The sequence below is a fragment of the Typopeltis vanoorti genome, chromosome 3 (genome assembly GCF_054136105.1).
Source record: "Typopeltis vanoorti isolate ZY-2024b chromosome 3, IOZ_Tvanoo_1.0, whole genome shotgun sequence".
Lineage (NCBI taxonomy): Eukaryota > Metazoa > Arthropoda > Arachnida > Uropygi > Thelyphonidae > Typopeltis > Typopeltis vanoorti.
This window is the reverse complement of record NC_143551.1, coordinates 92,282,584-92,302,148: the sequence shown is the minus strand read 5'-3', so window position 1 is coordinate 92,302,148 and position 19,565 is coordinate 92,282,584. Positions and strand designations below refer to the sequence as shown.

The 19,565-nt window shown below is 34.6% G+C and overlaps 1 protein-coding gene across 1 annotated transcript in view; it reads right to left on the bottom strand.

The window, feature by feature from the left end:
• Positions 1-19,565, bottom strand: part of LOC150108384 (uncharacterized) — a 399,479-nt gene that overhangs the window by 178,792 nt on the left and 201,122 nt on the right. The window contains exon 5 of the mRNA XM_090390735.1: positions 8,578-8,660. Coding sequence (XP_090246861.1) covers positions 8,578-8,660 — 83 coding nt within the window. The remainder of the gene's footprint in view (positions 1-8,577; positions 8,661-19,565) is intronic.

Here is a 19,565-nt window from a genome sequence, read left to right as displayed (position 1 = left end):
AACTAATGTACTCCAAAGAGAAGCAATCATAATAAAGTGCCACAACTCTGCGGTGCACTGCAATGGGTTTAGTTTACAGTGCAGCAGAGTATGGTGCTCCTGTCTGGCTCAATAGTTACCATGTCGATAAACTAGATACTCAACTTAACTCTACTCTGCATTTAATAACAGGTTGCATTAGGAGTACACCTTTACAATGGCTCCCCACTTTGAGCCATATTGCTCCTCCGGAACTGCGACGACAGGAAGCCTTGCTTCATGAATATAAAAGAATTTTAAATAACAAAATTCTCCTAATACATGAATTTATTCCAGATGCTTTATCCAATAGACTAAAATCCAGAAGACCTGCCATAAAAACCGCCCGTAATCTGCTTAGCCAGAATGACAGTATGGTGAGTAGGTGGGATGTACTGTGGTCCCAAGCAGTATCACCTGAAGTTCGCAATCACATAAACATCTTCCAAAAACCATCTGGATTTGACCTGCCCAGGAATATATGGACGATAGCTAACAGGATTCATATTTGGTAAACAGGCCATGGTGTATGTGGAGACTTACTTTCAAAGTGGGGTAAGATACCAAATCCCCCACTGTCCCTGTGGAGCCGAGACCCAAAACCATTTACCATATAGTACAGGAATGCGAGCTGACAGCATATCCAGGTGACTTTAAAGACATCTTTGACCTATCCCCAGAGGCGATCAACTGGATCAAAAACCTAAATATTAAAATATGACTAATCTTCTGTCTGATGTTTGTCATAAATTTCATATTTGTATTTGCCTGAATGTAAACTTTTTTTTTTTTAAATCATATATGTGTATCGTATCTATACTCATGTGTATTATATCTTATTGTCTTTTAACCATGTGTACAAGCCATATGATAAATAAATAAATAAATGATAAAAGGTAAGTATGCTGAAATTAGTGGATAGTGGAACAGTCACATGTTTGTGCTGCTTTTGAGATTTTCTTAACTACCACTTTCTCAGCATAAAAGAATTTCAGGAGATGTCATCATCATCATCATCATCATCATCAAATTCCTGCCATGTACCCTCAAGGGGTGTACAGGATATGACAGTACTACATGAAAAAATTACATCATTACTAACTTCCTATCTACAATTTTCCTCCAAATCAGTCTGTTACTTGTCAAGACTCCAACATTATCAGATCTTATATTTCTATCGTCTAAGGCACTTTGTACCATATCAATCCACTATATCTTGGTCTTCCTCTGGGTCGTTTTCCTGCCAACCTGGCAGAGAACACTTGTTTTGCTAATCTTTCCTCTCCCATTCTATTTAAGTGACCATACCATCTGAGATTAGCTCTTCTAACGCATTCCTGGATGCTGACAATGTCAAGTTCTTTCCTAATATCCTTTTTTTTAATATGATATTGCCATTGATGCCATCTGTTCACGCCTCTAATCTTTCTCAGGACTCTCATATCTGCGGTCTCTAGTCTTTGGTCAAGTGTTTTACTTCTGACCCAGCTCTCAGATCCATAAGTTAAAATTGGTTTGAACACAGTCTTGTATACAGCTAATTTAGTGTTCTGACTAATTTCTTTCTTATTCCATATGAATTTATTCAATTGACTTCCCACGATACCAGCTTTGCTGATTCTGTTGTCTATTTCTATATTTAGTTTACCATCTTCAGTAAAAATTGTGCCTAAGTAGCTGAAATGTTTTACTTGTTCCACAGGTTCTCCATTCACAACACAGTTGACATTTTCAATGATTCTGCCTATTTTCATTGCCTTTGTCTTTTTATTGCTGACCTTCATACCATATCTATTACAACAGCTATTCAATTTAGTCAGAGAATCTTGCAGACTTGTAGCGGATTTATTTAGAAGTATAACATCATCCACATAAAGCAAAGAGCTGACATTAACATCTCCAATTTTGATATCAGGTTTAATACCACATTCCTTCATAATGTGATCCATATAGATAATGAATAACAGAGGGGATAATGTACATCCTTGTCTCACACCAGATTTAACATTAAACCATCTTCCTACACTTCCTTCAATTCTAACTGCTGACTTACAACTCAAATAAAGACTAAGTATTGCTTGATATAATGCCCCATTGACACCATATAACTGCAGCGTATTGAATAGCTTCTCTCTTGGCACCTTGTCATATGCCTTTTCCAAATCGACAAAACTTAAGTACAGATCTTTGTTATATTCCCATGCTTTCTCAACTATTTGTTGTAAAGTGAAGATCTGATCCTGACAGCCTCTATTTAGCCTGAATCCAACTTGTTTTCTTCACCAAGCTTTTCTTCCACAATTCTTCTCAAGCGTTTCTCAAGTATACTTGCATAGATCTTGCCAGGAACATTCAGTAGGGAAATACCTCTGTAATTCTCACATTCAGTTTTATTTCCCTTTTTATATATGGGTACTATGAGAGCTCTACTCCAATCATCGGGAATTCGTCCCTCTGTCCAGGCTTTCTGAACTATGCAGTGCAGCCACTATAAGACTCTTAAACCACCATACTTCAGCATTTCTGGTCGAATATCATCTACTCCTGCTGCCTTTCCACATTTCAAGCCTTTGATGGCTTTTTCTACTTCAAGTATGGATATGTATTCCTGACTGCATGCCTGGTCAGTGTTTTTTATAACTGTGCTGTCATCACTGCTTGTTTCATTTAGCAGTTTTTCAAAGTAATTCAGGAGATGTTGAGGTGGTTAATTTCCTTATTCCTGATATGAGATATTTTGCTCAGTTTTTATTTTTTGTGTCATCTCTTTCACCTTTCCAACTTTGGCATGCATGGAAATAAGCTGAATAATCACCCTCACAGTTGAACAACTTTGCAGAGTAAGATTTATTATCATATTCTTTACTACCATATCGGGCACAGTTGATAGAGCCAAGACAGGCAGTTTGGGCCTACCCTACTTCTGACATTAAAAGCATCTTAAGTGAATTAGGAATGTAGAGCCTAACAGGACAGTTGGGATATCTTGCTTTTACTGATATTAGAAATCCGGATGTATTAAAAGTAAGGATGATGTTCCTTGTCGGAACCAAGTGACCATCCCTATATATCATGATGCACCTAACACTCCTGTCATTCTGTGCCCTGAACATATTTCCTCATCTGGAATATCAAGGAGACCCCATTCAGAATACCATTCTGAGTGTTGACAAATATCACCAGAACACAGTGTTTTTTTTTTTTTTTTAAACTGATGTGGGAGATCTTGCCAGTCCTAAATTTCTTTGAATAAAAGGAGACATTTTTCCTAATGGCTTTTCACCCGTTGCATGGATAATGAGAAACACCCACTGCACTGCACTGACCTGACGTGTGTGTGTGTCAGATGTCTTTTGTTTCTTATTTCTGTTATCAGATGTATCAATGGTATCACTATTTGACTGGGCCTTGTGTGGGGAGGAGTCATCTGAAAAGTTCGATGAAGGATTCATACTTAACAAAAAAATTCCTTTTGGCACCAGAGATCCCACCTCACCACAAAGCCACACATAGATGCTCAATAATCTTGGCAAGCAATACAGCAGCACTTGGAAGTGTTGCACTGGGTTATCTCGGGCACTACCAGAACCTTGGGCCCTGTCCTAGGACCATGGGGGTAGCTCAATAATCTTGGTAAGCAATACAGCAGCACTTGGAAGTGTTGCACTGGGTTATCTTGGGCCCTGTCCCAGGACCATGGGGGTAGCTCAATAATCTTGGCAAGCAATACAGCAGTACTTGGAAGTGTTGCATTGGGTTATCTTGGGCACTACCTTGGGCCTCTGTCCCAGGACCATTGGGGTAGAAGACTTATTGCAACACCACTGATCCTTACAAGAAAGCACCACTAGGCAAGTGATTCTGGCCTGGCAATCCAGAATCTCCCATCTTGATAAAGCAAGGGCCAATGTAATCTCCCCCCCTCCCTCCCTGCTTCCCAGATGTATGTGCATGATAACAGCAGCAGAACATTGGATCACAGTGATGGTAGTCTGAAAACAGGATAATAAGAAAAACTCAGGAGGAGCACAGTGAATATATAATATAGATGAAGCATAAAAAAGAGGAAGAATGAAAAGGGCTAGCATCATAACTGGGAGGTCCCTCTCCACCATGAAACATGTGCAGAGGATATGGTATATGTGGCATATCCTCTGCATATGTGCCACATATGCAGCAGATATGGTATGGAGTCAAGTGAATAAATTTGTATGGAATAAAGACATTAACAAAACACTGAAATAGCAAGGCAGTGTTCAAACCAATTTAACTTATGGATCTTAATTAGAAATAAAATATTTGATCAAAGACTGAAGATATTCACAGATATGAGTGTTGTGAGAAAACATCGGAGGATGGGGGGGGGGGGGGGGGCATCAATAGCAGAATCATTAAAAATGAAGATATTAGGAAGAAACTTATCTTTGTTAGCATTCAAAATGTGTAGGCAGAGAATAGGAAAGGAAAGGTTAGCAGAATAGGTATGTTCATTCAAGAATGGCAAGAAAAAGATTAGAGAAGAATGTCTTAGAAGATATAAACCTGAAAAAACAAGAGTTCCTGTGAAAAGTTTGAGGAAAGCTGTTAACAGGAAATTAGTTCTACATGAAATTTAAGTTATTAATAGTACAGCATCCTGAATGTTCCTCAAAGGTATATGTAAGGTATCTGATGGTAATGATTCCAAAAATGTATCCTAAATGTTTAACTATTTTGGTTGTCACCAAATCACATGACATCATTAGCCCTCTGCTCTGGCCCAATGTTATGGAAGGAATCAAAATTTATAAAACCTACTATGTAGTTAATGTGCTAATTTGGGAATTATTCTGCTGAGTTCATATTTATATCTTTATTTATTTATTTATTTTTATCCCGCCACTGCCAAGTTATTTTGCCAGCAAAGGTTGGTCGATTGGTAGAGCCTCTGCTACTAATGGCTCACGCAAAAAGTTAAGCAAGTTTGAGCGCAGTTAGTAGTTGGAAGGAGAACAATCATTCAATGCTGTTGGCATACTCTCCCTCAATGAGTCTTTGGACTCCAAGGAGGTGTCACATAATAATAATAATAATTCCCCCCCCCCCCAACTCCTCAACATTTGTTTATAAAAAGATGTTGAAAGTTTTTTTTTTTCACTTGGTTAGACTATAATAAATTTAGTTGAATCCTTTATCCAATGTATTATTATAGTCTAACCAAGTGGGAAAAAACTTCCAACATCTTTCTCTAAATCCAGAGTAATTTAATAATAAGGTGAGACACCTTTTGGCAACTCGTATAGGTAAATATAACTTCTCCATTGCTTCTGCCTTAGTATCACCACCTCTGGGTCTGGCTCCCACTAATGAGACCTCAATAAAGGTCGAAACCGGTCTTGGAATAATGCACAGCATTATACATGTCAGCAAGGAGATGTGCTTTGCATTATGGGAGATTCTAAGACAAGGAGTGATGAGAACTTGGTCCACCTTTACCACAAGTTGTCTCAGTGCTGAAGATACTTCAGGCGCAAACTTTGTTTGCTTACACTTGGATAAAGGATTAAACTAAACTTTGTAAGTGGAGGTTTCTGTGGTTTAGAAGTTCACATGGTATATTCCAGTAATTGGACATTTTTTTTTAATAAGCTATATAAAATACAATGAATTAATAAAAGACCTGACAAGTTTCGTAAGTCATTTGACTTACATCTTCAGGGGTAAAAGTTGACTTAAAGTTTAAAACACAAAGAAAAGAGCAATTATTAGTAATAGTTCATGCTATACAGTTGTAGCCGTCTGACTATTCATAAAATTAAAAATCAGAATGCAGATTCAAAGCAGTGCTGAATTTAAATAATGCTGGATGATGCCACGTTCTGTTGTTCATGTTCATAATGTCCGAGGTCTGACTGAGGTATATTTTTTATTAAAGCTGACCAAACTTGGTGGAGAATTAATCCTTGATTTTTATTGCATTGTGTTGGTATTTTAAGCATGTTTGCAGCTTCTTTAAATTTCCTTATGTAGCAGTTTTTTTCTATGCACGACATGTTTGTTTTCTGCCAGAGTACATTGTGGCCAGTGGAAGTGGTATGGAAAGCTAGACCTGATTTGTGTTCTCTTCTGTTTTGCACATCCTTTTGGTGTTCATTCATGCGAATTTCCCCAGATCTTCCTGTCTATTCTATGTAGCAGATGCTGCAAGAACAATAAATTTTTTAAACACCTGGTTTTTTTAAAGAATGATGAGGAGGTTTTGGGGCATGTAGAAATCTCGAAATTTTTTCCAGTGGCAGAAAGGCTACTTTGATGTTATATTTGTTAAGTAATTCAGCCATCTTGTAACATTTTTGATATATGGAAACGTGATAGCGTTTTTGAAATCTTGTTTCTGAGAGATGCTTGTAGGAGGTGTGTGGAGGATTTTTTTGATAGTCTTGGTTTCATAACCATTCTTTTGAAAGATCTGTGTTAGATATTCTAATTCTTCATTTCTCTGTTTTTCTGTGCTGGAAATGTTATATGCTCTGTCCCTTAGGGTTTTTATTAGACCTATTTTTTGTGAAGGATGGTGGTGTGAGGCTGCATTAATAAACTAAATTTATTATGATTTGTTTATAAAGGCAGAGAGGAAACTGACCTTTTCAAAAGTTATTCAAGATAATGAATGGAGAACGTATCCGCTCTCCAGCCAAAAGGCTGCGGGTTCGAATCCCGCCATGGGCATGGATGTTTGTGATTGTCTGTGGAAATACTAGTGGTGGTGGTGGTAGGCAGTAGATGGCGTTGGTATAGTTGCTGTTAGTTGTAGCTGGTGAATAGTTGTAGAGTAGATGCCATCCCCTCGACGAGTCTTTGGACTCCGTGAAGATGCTACGTAATAATAATAATGAGAGGATTAAAAACCTAAGTGAATATGATCATTTATCAGTAAAATAATAGATGGTCACACATCACTGATAAAATATGCAGATCTTTTCTTCAAGTCTCACAGACTGATGAATGCACTAACATATGTAGTTAACATATTTGCTTTAGCACTGGTTGGTATAAATCTGTATGAAAAAGGTTATAAATTGTTAGGTCTGGGAATGAACATGCTACTACGATGTATTAGGTGAGTGTGATATTCCACCAAAGGAGAAACCTTAATAGTGAAATATTTGATTGGCTAGCCAGCACAAAATTTTGCTACTTCTACATATCAGAATGTTGACTGATAAACTTCAAAGATGCCCTAAATACTATACAGTAACTTCGAAAGAAGATTCAAGAATTAGTCAAAGTGAATTATAATTCCCTCTTTACAACAGAAATGAAGAAATGATTAAGCCAGGTTTGAGCAATCAATCACAGTATGATAATACTACATATATGGGCAATAAAATACAGTATAGGCAATAAAAATAGCTACAACAAATTTATGTACAATTAATTCAAAACAATAATTATGGTATTGTTTAGGTGTGAAAATGTTTTTACCCAAAGCTTATTCAAGTCTGTTTACAACATGTTTTGTATTTGACATAAACTATAAAAACACTTCTGATCTTGATGTCAATAAAATACTGGAGTATGCTACCATAAAACAACTGTCAAGAAGGGCAAAAGGTTACATAAATGTTTAATTATTTAAGAAGTCCTAAAAATAAAAAAAAAAAATAAATAACAACACATAAGTCATACTAAAAAAACACAACTCCATAACCTATATCTAAGGCTTGATACAGATTTAATAATCACAGGATAGGAGAGAACTGATGGTCACCCATGGAAGTTGTGTGTAGTTAAAATGCAGAGACAAGGTGTTTTGCTTAGAGAGTGGTAAATGAGTAGAATAAACTGCCAAAGCTGGTCATGTGTGCTTTATCAGTGAAAAAGTTTAAGAAGTATCATTGGCATGTGTAAATAATGGTTAGCACAGTCTTCCAATAATGAATTCTTCTGACTCCATGGAAATGCCATGCTTAGGTATTGGATATTATTCATCTTTTCATGGTATTACACATAGAAACAGTAAATCATATAAGGATTGGGATTTTATATGATTTTAGAATTATACAAAATTTGGGAGACAGTCATCTTAAGATCAACCTAATAAAAAGTTCTATTTAATGTCAGAGGATACCAAATTAGGACTTTAGGTCTTTCCATTACAATTTGAACTGTTTTCATTTACTCACTGTTATGTTAGTAGTTATGCTCTGAAGATGCTGGTTTGAAACCCAGCAAAATATAAGTTAGTTAATGAATATCATTATATGATTTATTGTTTTGTAATAGAATGAAAAAATAGATGAACAAATTCAAATACTGGCTTGAAAAGAGGTCCAAGATGTTAACTTCCATCAACCTATCTAATATCAATAAAAATGAATGAATTAATTCCCAAAACTAAGAACAAAAAAGATTATAATCATAACTCCCTTTAGACAAAATGACCATACATAGTGATCCCGTTTATCAAAAAAATCTCTAGTAACATTTTTTGCCCTACTTCAAGAAAGAAACATAAAAAACCAGAACTCTGTTGTTGTTAAAGTTTATTAATTATTTGCTAAAATGAAATGTGCTTACTTTGCATGTTAATGATCGAGTGCAAGGCTTGACGGTATCTGCTACCACAACTCCACAATGTTTGTTGGGATCATATTCACGATCTATTAAAACAAATGCATAGGTATATATATATATATATATATATATATATATATATATATATATATATATATTAATGCAGATACTGAAATAGTGGTTTAATGTTCAAGTAGGAAGAATGAATCTAAAAAATTTATAAGCAATTGCATAAGTAAAAATGGCATACTTATGTATTTATGTTTGCATATTAAAATCAAAATACAAAATTTTTAACTTCTGTAAATTGTTTTTAATGCATATCAATTATTATATAGGTATCTCCATAGAGCCAGAAGACTCACTGCAGGAAACTAACACATGAAAATAAAAAATTACATTATTTACACTCATATGATATCACAATCAGAAGCTTGCATGAATATGCTATGAGCTGCCTTAACTTTCAACTATAATTACAGTTGCACATTTTCCTCATTATTATGAACATCTGGCCTCCATGTAGTCAGACATTTTGGGAGGTATGCACTATACACCAAACTCATTTGACCGTAACTTCAACTGATTCAATGTGTCTACATTCACAACACATTCAGGCAATGCATCCCACTCACCAACCACTCTCCATTCAGAGATGTATGGCATTACGAGACAGAGAAAGAGAGAATGATAGATTTCTTCAGATGAAGTCTTTAAAAAAGAGATCATCACATTTTATTTTTAATAAAGGGGATATTATCATAATGCTTGAAGTACTTCATGTCCTTCATGCTTCTTGACACTAAAAGACTATTGGTACCCATACTTACTTTGTCCTGACTTAAGGATTTTTTTTTAATGTAAATCACTCATGAAAGGCTGCAAACATTTCAATTTTTATTTTTATTGTTTACAGTTTAATGCCAATAAAAGTACTAATGGAAAGGAATTAGTAGATCTGAATTAGTACTTAAAGTACACTGGTGTCCAAAAGCTAAGGATGATCTACATTTCTACTTGTATGTGAAAAAATTTCCATGACTACAGCCAAATGTCAGCATAAATTACATTAAAAAAAAAAAAAAAATGTGTGTTATATATTTTGTATAAATTAAATTGCAATATATTTTTGGGAAAATGTTACAGATTTCCAAAGGACGTAGGCAAGAAATTAATGTATAGTACTTACAGAAAACTATGTGGAGAGATATTTCAGTATGGAATATGTCCACCCTGAACTGCAATGCAGCTCTCACAATGTAGTACCATGCTTAGCATCAAGTGATTCAGAAGTTCTTGAAGCAAACTGGCCCACTCCTCCTTCAGAGCAAGGATTAAGCCTTGTGTGTGTTTTCTGGAGGGAAGTTTCAACAGCAATGAGTCTCCCTATTGCATCCCAAATGTGTTCTATGAGGATGAGATCTGGGGAGAGCGCTGGCCACTTGATTTGATTAATATTTTCAGTCTCCAGAAGTATTTCCCCTGTTCATGTATGATGTGGTGTGACATTGCCATCCATAAAAATGAATTTTTTTTCTACAGTAGATGGAACAAATGAACATGATGTTGAAGAACTTTGTTGCAATATTTCCAGTCACAGCCCCTTGTAGCTTCAGAATACATTACATTAAGCATAATTCCTCCCCACACCATAACACCAACGTATCACACGATGACAAGCAGTACAATACAACTTTCATACCACATCAAGTGTCATTTGGAATTGGAGGAAAAATTAAAACAGACTCTCATCTGTAGAGTATATTAACCCATGGTGTCTTGTGCAATTTTTATGGATACAACACCACTGAAAATGTGCACATGCTCTACGATGAGCTATGGATAAAGGGAAGTAAACTACAGGCCACTGGGCGTATAGGCTTGTGCTTGAATGGAGCCGACTTGCAAGCTGATCTGCCATGGTCCATCGATTATGTTTTGCTGTTATAACCAAAAATCTGTCTTCATGCTCTGCGGCAGAGCGAGAGTAGCCTTTTAGCAAATGTTTGGAACACATTCCAGTGGTTTGAAATGCTGCCCAGAGCTTGTATACAATGCTATGTGAAACTCTAAGCTCTCTAGTAATATCAGTAATCCTGTGGCCTTCTTCAAGCTTTCTAATAATTCTTCCCCCATGTGAAATCATTTAGATCATAGGTGGCCAACAGCAGGCCCATGGGCCGCATGCGGCCTGTAACGTGATTTTGTGTGGCCTGCAGCAGGATAAAAACTATACTAAATTATATGTATTATCAATTTAGCTATTAGTTTGGACCGCAGATTTTCTGATTGATATACTAGTTATATTCACTATTTCTGATGATGGAAACAATTTATATTCTCAACACGGAATCAAAATTGCTTTAAAAAGATTACTCAATTTATAAAATCTACTGCTTCTCTGTGCGAGTTGTAGTAGTGGGAGTCATAAATTTCTATGCGCTCAAGAGTAACACATCATTGAAAGTCACTTGCTCTGATCTGGTAACAGTGATCAGTTTCAGAGAACTCAGTTTCACATTTAACAGTGTTATTGTTACAGTTTGTGTCCCTTGGTCAGTTACTTCAGCCTTTGTGTACTATGAGTAAGAAACTTAAGATCTATGAAGAAAACAGGTCATTTCAGGAGAAATGGGAAAATGAATTTCTGTTTATAAACAAAAACGACAACATACTAAAGCACCTTGTGTGTTTGCAAGTATTGTCTGTGCACAAGGATATAACCTCAAACTCCACTACATACAGCACCATGCTGCTAAATACCAAGAATATGTTGGACAAGTATGTACTAAAATTGTACGTAATTTGAAGAGAAAGGTTAGTGCTCAGAAATCTATTTTTACTAAACCAACATCAGTACAAAAAAGCTCACTCTTGGCATCGTTTTGTTGTAAGTGCAGAATAGCAAAAGCAAAAAAAATCATTATCTGATGGTGAATTTGTAAAACACTGTTCTGTGAAAATGGCACGTGCATTTGGGGAAGATAAAATTGCCAGTGAGTTTGAAAACATCCCACTATCAAAACACACTGTAACAAAAAGAGTTGAGGAAATAGGTTCTCACATATTAAATAAATTAAAAAGTGTTATTACAGATTCAGCTTACTTCTCATTGGCACTGGATGAATCAACTGACATAACAGATACAGCTCAACTTCTAATTTTCATTCGAACTGTTTCCAAAGACTTTGTTATTAATGAAAAGCTACTAGCATTAGAGTCATTGCATAACACAAGTCAAGACATTTATGACGGAAATCGGGCCTTGACACACACTGCAAGTTTCTTTCTTTCTACCAGAAATAGAGGCAGAATATGACAATTTAGTGTTGTACACAGAAGTACGTTGGCTAAGCAGAAGGAACTGTTTGAAACAGTTTTTTGCTTTGAGAAAGGAAATAAAACAGTTTTTAGAGGAACACGAGAAGACAAGCAAAGAACTAATCACAAAACTATGTGATCCTCATTTTAACAGCTTACTCCTTTTTAACAGACATCACACACCACATGAATGAACTCAACATGAAGTTACAGGGACATAACCAAAACAATCTCAGATTTAGCTGGACACCTAGATGGGTTTATAAGTCAACTGAAGGTTTTTAAATTCATCCTAGTCAGAGGAAACTTGATACATTTCCATTCCTGCAGGGAGTTAATGGAGAAGAGCCATGACATTGACTTCAAGTTTTCTGTGCCAATATTAAACCAACTTTTGGAGCAATTCAGTAAGCGATTTTCTGACTTCAGTGACATGCAGCTGCAACTGACCTTATTTAACAACCCAATGAAATGTGACATTTCAGAGCAGCATGACACTATTCAACTGGAGTTGTATGACCTTCAAAGTGACCCCTGTCAAGGGTGGAGATAAGCATTGACTTTTGAAAACTGGTATCAAGGGAAAAATATATTGCATTGAGTGATTTCAGCTTGAGAATTGCATCTATGTTTGGAAGCACATACATATGTGAATGCACTTTCTCAACTATGAGGGCGGTTAAATCATCACAAAGAAGCCGACTGACTGATGGCCACCTTCAGGATTTGTTACGAACATCGTCATCATCGTTGAAAATTGACTTTGATGAACTTGTTGCCACACATGAACGCCCACAGTATGCTCATGTAATTAAATTTAATTTAACAACTTATATTTAAATCAATGAAGTATTTTATATTGTTTTCCCAGTAGTAAAATGATTTAACAAATATAGTAATTCAATACATATAACTATTGCCTTGAAAAATTGTGGAGTTTATTTATTTTTAAGTTCTCTCTAAAAGTGTGCGGCCCGTGATACTACCACTCATCACATATTGGCCCTTGGAGAGAATGAAGTTGCCCATGCCTGATTTAGATGATGCCTTTGCAACATTACAAGACAACTTTATTCCTTCACTAAAAGAGCTTCCTTCAAAAACAATTTGCTTAGCACTGCCTCTTACCTTTAATCCTGTTGAGTACTATCACATGATCCCTTTGCACGTGATTTGAACTTGTACCCACTTTCTACTTAAAATCATTAGTTATACAAATTTTCATGAGCTGATTCATCTGAATTTGAGGTTTGTAATCTTCAAACATAGTGTTTGTCCTCAAGTTTCAGACACCAATGTATTTAGTTGGAATAAATACTTTAAGCTACTTCAAACCTCAAATAAGCATAGTGGAAGTCTCAGAGACACATCCATATCCACAGTGAGTTTCAAACTCGCAGGTCATTCAATAGTAAATATGATATCCATTCAGCCAACCTGGCCCACAAAGTACTTAAAGAATCAGAAAACAGAATCCTAATTAGAAACATATTCCTGATTAGGATTCCACTAACTTGACAGTATTTACTATCAGGTCAATGGAATCCTCACTGCTTTAGTCCAAAAATAAATCATTCCAATACCCACTTTGTAGTTTTACCTATTACCCAAACAACTATCTTTCCTCATACATTTTTGAAAATTATGGAGACAACTACAGTGTTTGAATAAAAACTTTAGTTTAATATAACTAAAATCTCATTCGACGTTTCGACCTTTATGTCAAGGTCATCTTCTGGAGCATACACATTATATACAGAGAACAAGCTACACTACAATCTAACTGGTTTGTTAAAGTTACTGACCAACCGCTACAACAATTGTTGGCCTGACCTCTGGTAGGGAAAAAAAAAAAAAATCATACATCAACGCTAGAGTCCTATTATTAGTATTATCTGTTGGTTGTAGAATTACATTGGGCACAACAGCAAGTCTATGTGTGTGTGTGTGTATATATATTAAGGATACCAAGTAATTTTATAAACTTGGTTTTTTTATATATATATATAAAATTAGGAAACATATTCCTGATTAGGGTTCCACTAACTTGACAGTACTTACTATCAGATCAATGGAATCCTCATTGCTGAAGTCCAAAAATAAATCATTCCAATACCCACTTTGTAGTTTTACTATATATATATATATATAGACTCTTGAGGGACCCTGTAATCCCTAGAGAGCGCATCACATGGGTGGCAGATAGGGGAGCCCACCATGTGTGTGCGTGTGTATATATGGTGGGGTGGTCTGAATATACTGAATAAGGACTCGTGGACCAACAGGACCAATCACTTTTTAATTGTAAGGATTGTAAGAATTGATTGTAAGAGAAGCGGCATGCCCATGGACCCCCTAGCTGGATCAATCCTCTCCTTCTTCTACTTTGAGGAGGATCCACTTACTTTAATCTTTCCTACAAGGTCTTATCAGCCAACTCTTCTTATTTTATGACCCTTATGCTATTAGAGTACTCGAGGGCCATGGGGTCTTTTCATTTCTGGCCTTACAACTATGCCCTCTCTATAAACCTTACCGTAATTCTTCTATAATCTACTCTTCCCCCCCTTCAATATACTCTATTCCTATTATGGGTTTAAATTCAGAAGAAAGCTAGTTCAGAAGCCTTAAGGTAGCAGCCCTACCACAGCACTATTCCATCGTCAGGCTAGTCCCCTGACATGGAGAACATAATTCTACTTGTAAGCCAACAGAAAAAGATAATCGGATTGAATCTATGGGAATCAACCCTGGAATGGAAAAGGTAAAACAAAAATGGAAACGACAAAATATAATACACATAGCAAACGGGAATGTAAGAGGAATAGCATATAAAGAAATAGAATTAGACCAATTATTAAACAAAAGAAATTTTAAACTAGCAGTAATCACTGAAACAAAAAAAGTAATTAAAAGGAACTATGAGAACCGAAAATTTTAATGTGATATACAGTGGAGTCGACAGAGACCAAAGAGCACAAGCAGGAGTCATGATTTGGATTCATAACTCCCTTTCAAAACAGTTAAAACATTACAAATTATGGAGAATGAAAAAATAATAGAAACTAGAATAAAAATAGACAGAGGCTATTTAACAATAATTGGTTTATATGCCCCAGAAGAAGGAAGAGAACAGGTTAATATTGATTTTTATAATCAGCTACAAAACATATAATAAAATAAATAAAAATGATTACGTAATTTTAGCAGGAGACTTAAATGCAAGAAATGGAAACACGAAAATTAATAATAATATAGAAATACATGGAGAACATACTCTAAACAGAAATGGTAAAAAATTTATTGACTTGGTAGTTTATAATAACCTAAAAATAATGACTTCCTTCTATAAACATAAAGACATACATAAATATACTTGGGCAGCAAGAGGATGGAAATCAATATTAGATTACTTTATATTAAATGAAAAGACATCAAAATTTTCACTAGATGTTAGAGTTCACAGAGGATATGAAACAAGCAGTGACCACTTCCTTGTTAAAATAAAATTAAGATTACCACCTAAACGGCTACAAGTAATAAGAACAGAAAGAAAAATTGAAACATTTGTTTATAAAATTAGACTACTGAATGACACAAATGTACAATGGCTATATGAACAAAGAATTAACCAATATCTAGACAAAATAAAACAAAATGAAGAAATAGAAATAGAATGGATTAATATAAAAACGATATTAAATGCAGCAGCAAATGAAAGCTTAGGAAAGACCAAAAAATTCAATAAAAGGAAAAAAAACTGAAGATCTGGGATGATACAATGAAAGAAATAATCAAAAAGAAAAAAGAAGCCTATCACAAATGGTTAAGCAGTAAAAGATTAGAAGATGAAATAGAATATAAAAGAATAAGAGCCATACTAAAAGAGAAGTCAGAAAAAGACAGAGAATCATGGAACAAATTTGTTTCTAATTTAGAACATGATTTATATAAAATAAGACCCAATGTATATAAGATTTTGAAACACTTAAATGCAGATACCAAAGAAAACATAAAATTAAACACTGAATTGAAATTAGAATTTCTAAATTACTACACAGAATTGAAATTAGAATTTCTAAATTACTACACAGAATTGTGGACAGACAAATATTTTTAAAAAGGCAACTGGCAAACAATTAACAAAAATGAAAAATAAATAACTAAAGAAGAATTAGAAATCAGCCTGAAAGAAACAAGAAACAGAAAATCACCTGGAGAAGATAAGCTAGGTTCAGAACTACATAAATACGCAGGAACAAGACTCAAAGAAAGACTCATTTTTTTAAATAAAATTTATTCAACTGGTATCCCCCCAATAAAATGGAAAAAAAGCAATTGTGATTCCTATCTTTAAAAAAGGTAATAGAGATGACCCTAAAAACTATAGAGGTATCAGTATACTAAATTCCTGTTACAAAATACATAGCAGAATCTTAAATAGCAAACTAATGAAATATTCCGAAAACTTTATTTTCGAAGTACAGAATGGATTTAGAAAAGGATAATCATATATAGACCTGGCCTTTTGCCTAAAATTAATAACAGAGAAAAGAAGAGAATACAATTTAGAAACACATATTGCATTTATTGACTTTGAAAAAGCATTTGACAAAGTTAAAAGAAACATATTATTTAACATATTAAAAGAAAAATAAATACCAAATAATATCCTAAAAGCTATCACAAGTATATATGAAAATAATCAAATACAAATAACTTTAAATCACGAGCTATCATATACGAGAGAGATAAACCAAGGGGTCCAACAGGGATGCCCCCTCTCAGCAACTCTTTTTAATATCTACTTAAATAAAATAATAATAAAATGGAATAAAAATTTACATCAAGGAATTAAACTTTCTCCTACAGTAAACTTAAACACTCTCCTCTTTGCTGATGACCAAATAATAATTACAAATTCTGAAGATAACTTACAAAAAGCTATTTTAGATCTAAATGAGATATCCAAAGATTATGGTATGATAATATCAACAGAAAAATCAAAAACTATGGCCTTTAAAGGACAAGATCCAGCAAGAACTAAACTAGTCATAGATAACTAGATCTTAGAATAGGTGAATTCATTTAACTACCTAGGATGTATAATCACATATGAAAATGAAAAAGATATAAACATAAAAATTGCAAAATATTTAAAAATAACAGGTGTAATTAATTTTATATTTAAACCAAACCTAGTTCAAAAACAAACCAAACTAAAAGTATACAATACATTAGCCCTACCAGTCTTAACGTATGGAAGCGAAATCTGGACAATAAACCAAAAAAAGACAAACAGAGATTAACAACAGCAGAAATGAAGTTTACGAGAAAAACTGCAAAGTATACCCTATTAGATCACAAAAGAAATCAAGAAATTATGAAAGAATTAAACCAAGAACCAGTAATAAAAAAATTAAAAAATATAAACATAAATGGATGGAACATGTTCAAAGAATGAAAACAGAAAGATTACCTAAAGTACAAGCCATTAGGAAAAAGTAAACTAGGACGTCCTCTTAAACGATTCAACGATGACTTCTAAGGCCGGAACAGGCCATGCTAGGCCTAAATCCTTGAAACGCATGATGATATATATATATATATATATATATATACATACATACATACATATATTTACAATATGATTATACATGTACATTCCATCAGTTGGTATGGAATGGTTTCTAATACTAGCTGGAGGTTGGCTAGAGTCCTGACTTAAGCTGGATCCTATATATTAGGTAGGCTGAATATGTGCCATCCAGATCCTTAGAATTTTCATGCTATCTTTGTTGTTGATATTTGGGTGGTTTATCAGAATTTCGCAGGGTTCCTTGAATTTCCTTTCATACCAGGTTTTTGTATGGTGTAAAGAGTGAGTGCTTTTCCAGTTGATTTAGTGTAAGGTGTTGAGCGCATGATCTGAGAGACCTGCTTCACCATAATGGTTATATTTAATGTGTCTTATGTGTTCTTTCTTATGTATATAGGGATTGTACGTCCTGTTTCATCAATGTACGGTAAGTTACAGGTGCAGTGGATGCAATAGACTCCAGGATGTGCCAATGGGAGGAGAGGATCCTTAGAGTTGAATATGGTTTTATGTTTAGTAGGTGGCTTAAAGGTGGCATTGAGGTTATATTTTCCCACCAGAGGTCAGGCCAACAATTGTTGTAGCGGTTGGTCAGTAACTTTAACAAACCAGTTAGATTGTAGTGTAGCTTGTTCTCTGTATATAATGTGTATGCTCCAGAAGATGACCTTGACATAAAGGTCGAAACGTCGAATGTAGATTTTAGTTATATTAAACTAAAGTTTTTATTCAAACACAGTAGTTGCCTCCATAATTTTCAAAAATGTATTTGGATCACCGTGTAAGCCCAAAAGAAAGGATATCTTTCCTCATCTTGCATTCAATTATTCCAAATGACACGTTACCAAAACTAAGAGATGGAATGCTGTGTAAATGACTGTCTTTCTCTGTGTGTGTGTGTGTGTGTGTGTGTGTGTGAATGCGTGTGCGTACACACACAGCCATACCCGTTTCATTTACACTACCAACCCATGACCTTGCTTGTTTGGTCTTTGGCACTGTTGCTCTGGGTTGCTTAATACTTTATAGATAACACAGACATAATTACTGGCAAATGATTGATCAAAGACTAAACAGCATTTTATTGCCAATACCAAACAAAACATTCACATCAAGGTTAAAGCATTAGTTGATCAATTCTCCAAACTTAGCTGGGACATATGAACAGCAGCAAAGCATATAAAGAGAGATGCATTATTAGATTCAAGCGCCACTTCACAACAATAGCAATACAAAAAATCCTTATTTAAGACTTCACACTATTTTTCTCTCATTTTTATGTCTAACCCAACTCTAAGATCCGTAAGTTAAAACTGGTCTCAGCACTGTCTTGTATATTACTAGTTTAGTGTTTTGGCCAACTTCACTCTTATTCTATATAACTTTATTCAACTGCTTCTCACATAAAAGATTTACTTATAGTCTATTTCCATATTTAATCTGTCATTTTCACTAAAAATTATGCTCAAGTTGAAATGTTTTACTTGGTGTATAAGTTCTCTACTGAGAATGTTTGAGAAGGTGATGTTTTCAATGTTCTGGAACATTGATGTTTTCAACGTTCCAGAATAGTTTCTTTTTATTGGTGATTCTGTATCAAATGTGTTACAGCAGTTATTCAATTTAAAGAATCTCGAATACTTTTTTAAAGATTTGAAGATTTATTTAGGAGTATACGATATTATGTGTATAAAATAAAGAATTGAGCTGAATATTTTTGGGGGTTTTTTTTTTTTATTTCAGTTCACAATAATTTCGGTTTACTATTTGCGGTTGAGTGCTGCACATCTTAATTGTCTCTACAATGTTTATTTAATAGTGGTTTATTCATTTTGTGTAGCTATAAAATGGATACATTTATAAGAAAGCTTTCAAAAATATGTACTCTTTCTCACCATGCATCCATGACTCAAAGACAAATTGCCAATAAGTGTGGTGTTGGTTTGAGTATACTAGTAATGTGATTTTAAAAAGGTTTAGGGAGATAGGTACCTTTTCTCTATTACAGAAAAGGAAAACTATACTTACTCAAGATCGTTTACTAGTTAGGAAAAGCAAAATGAATCCAAGA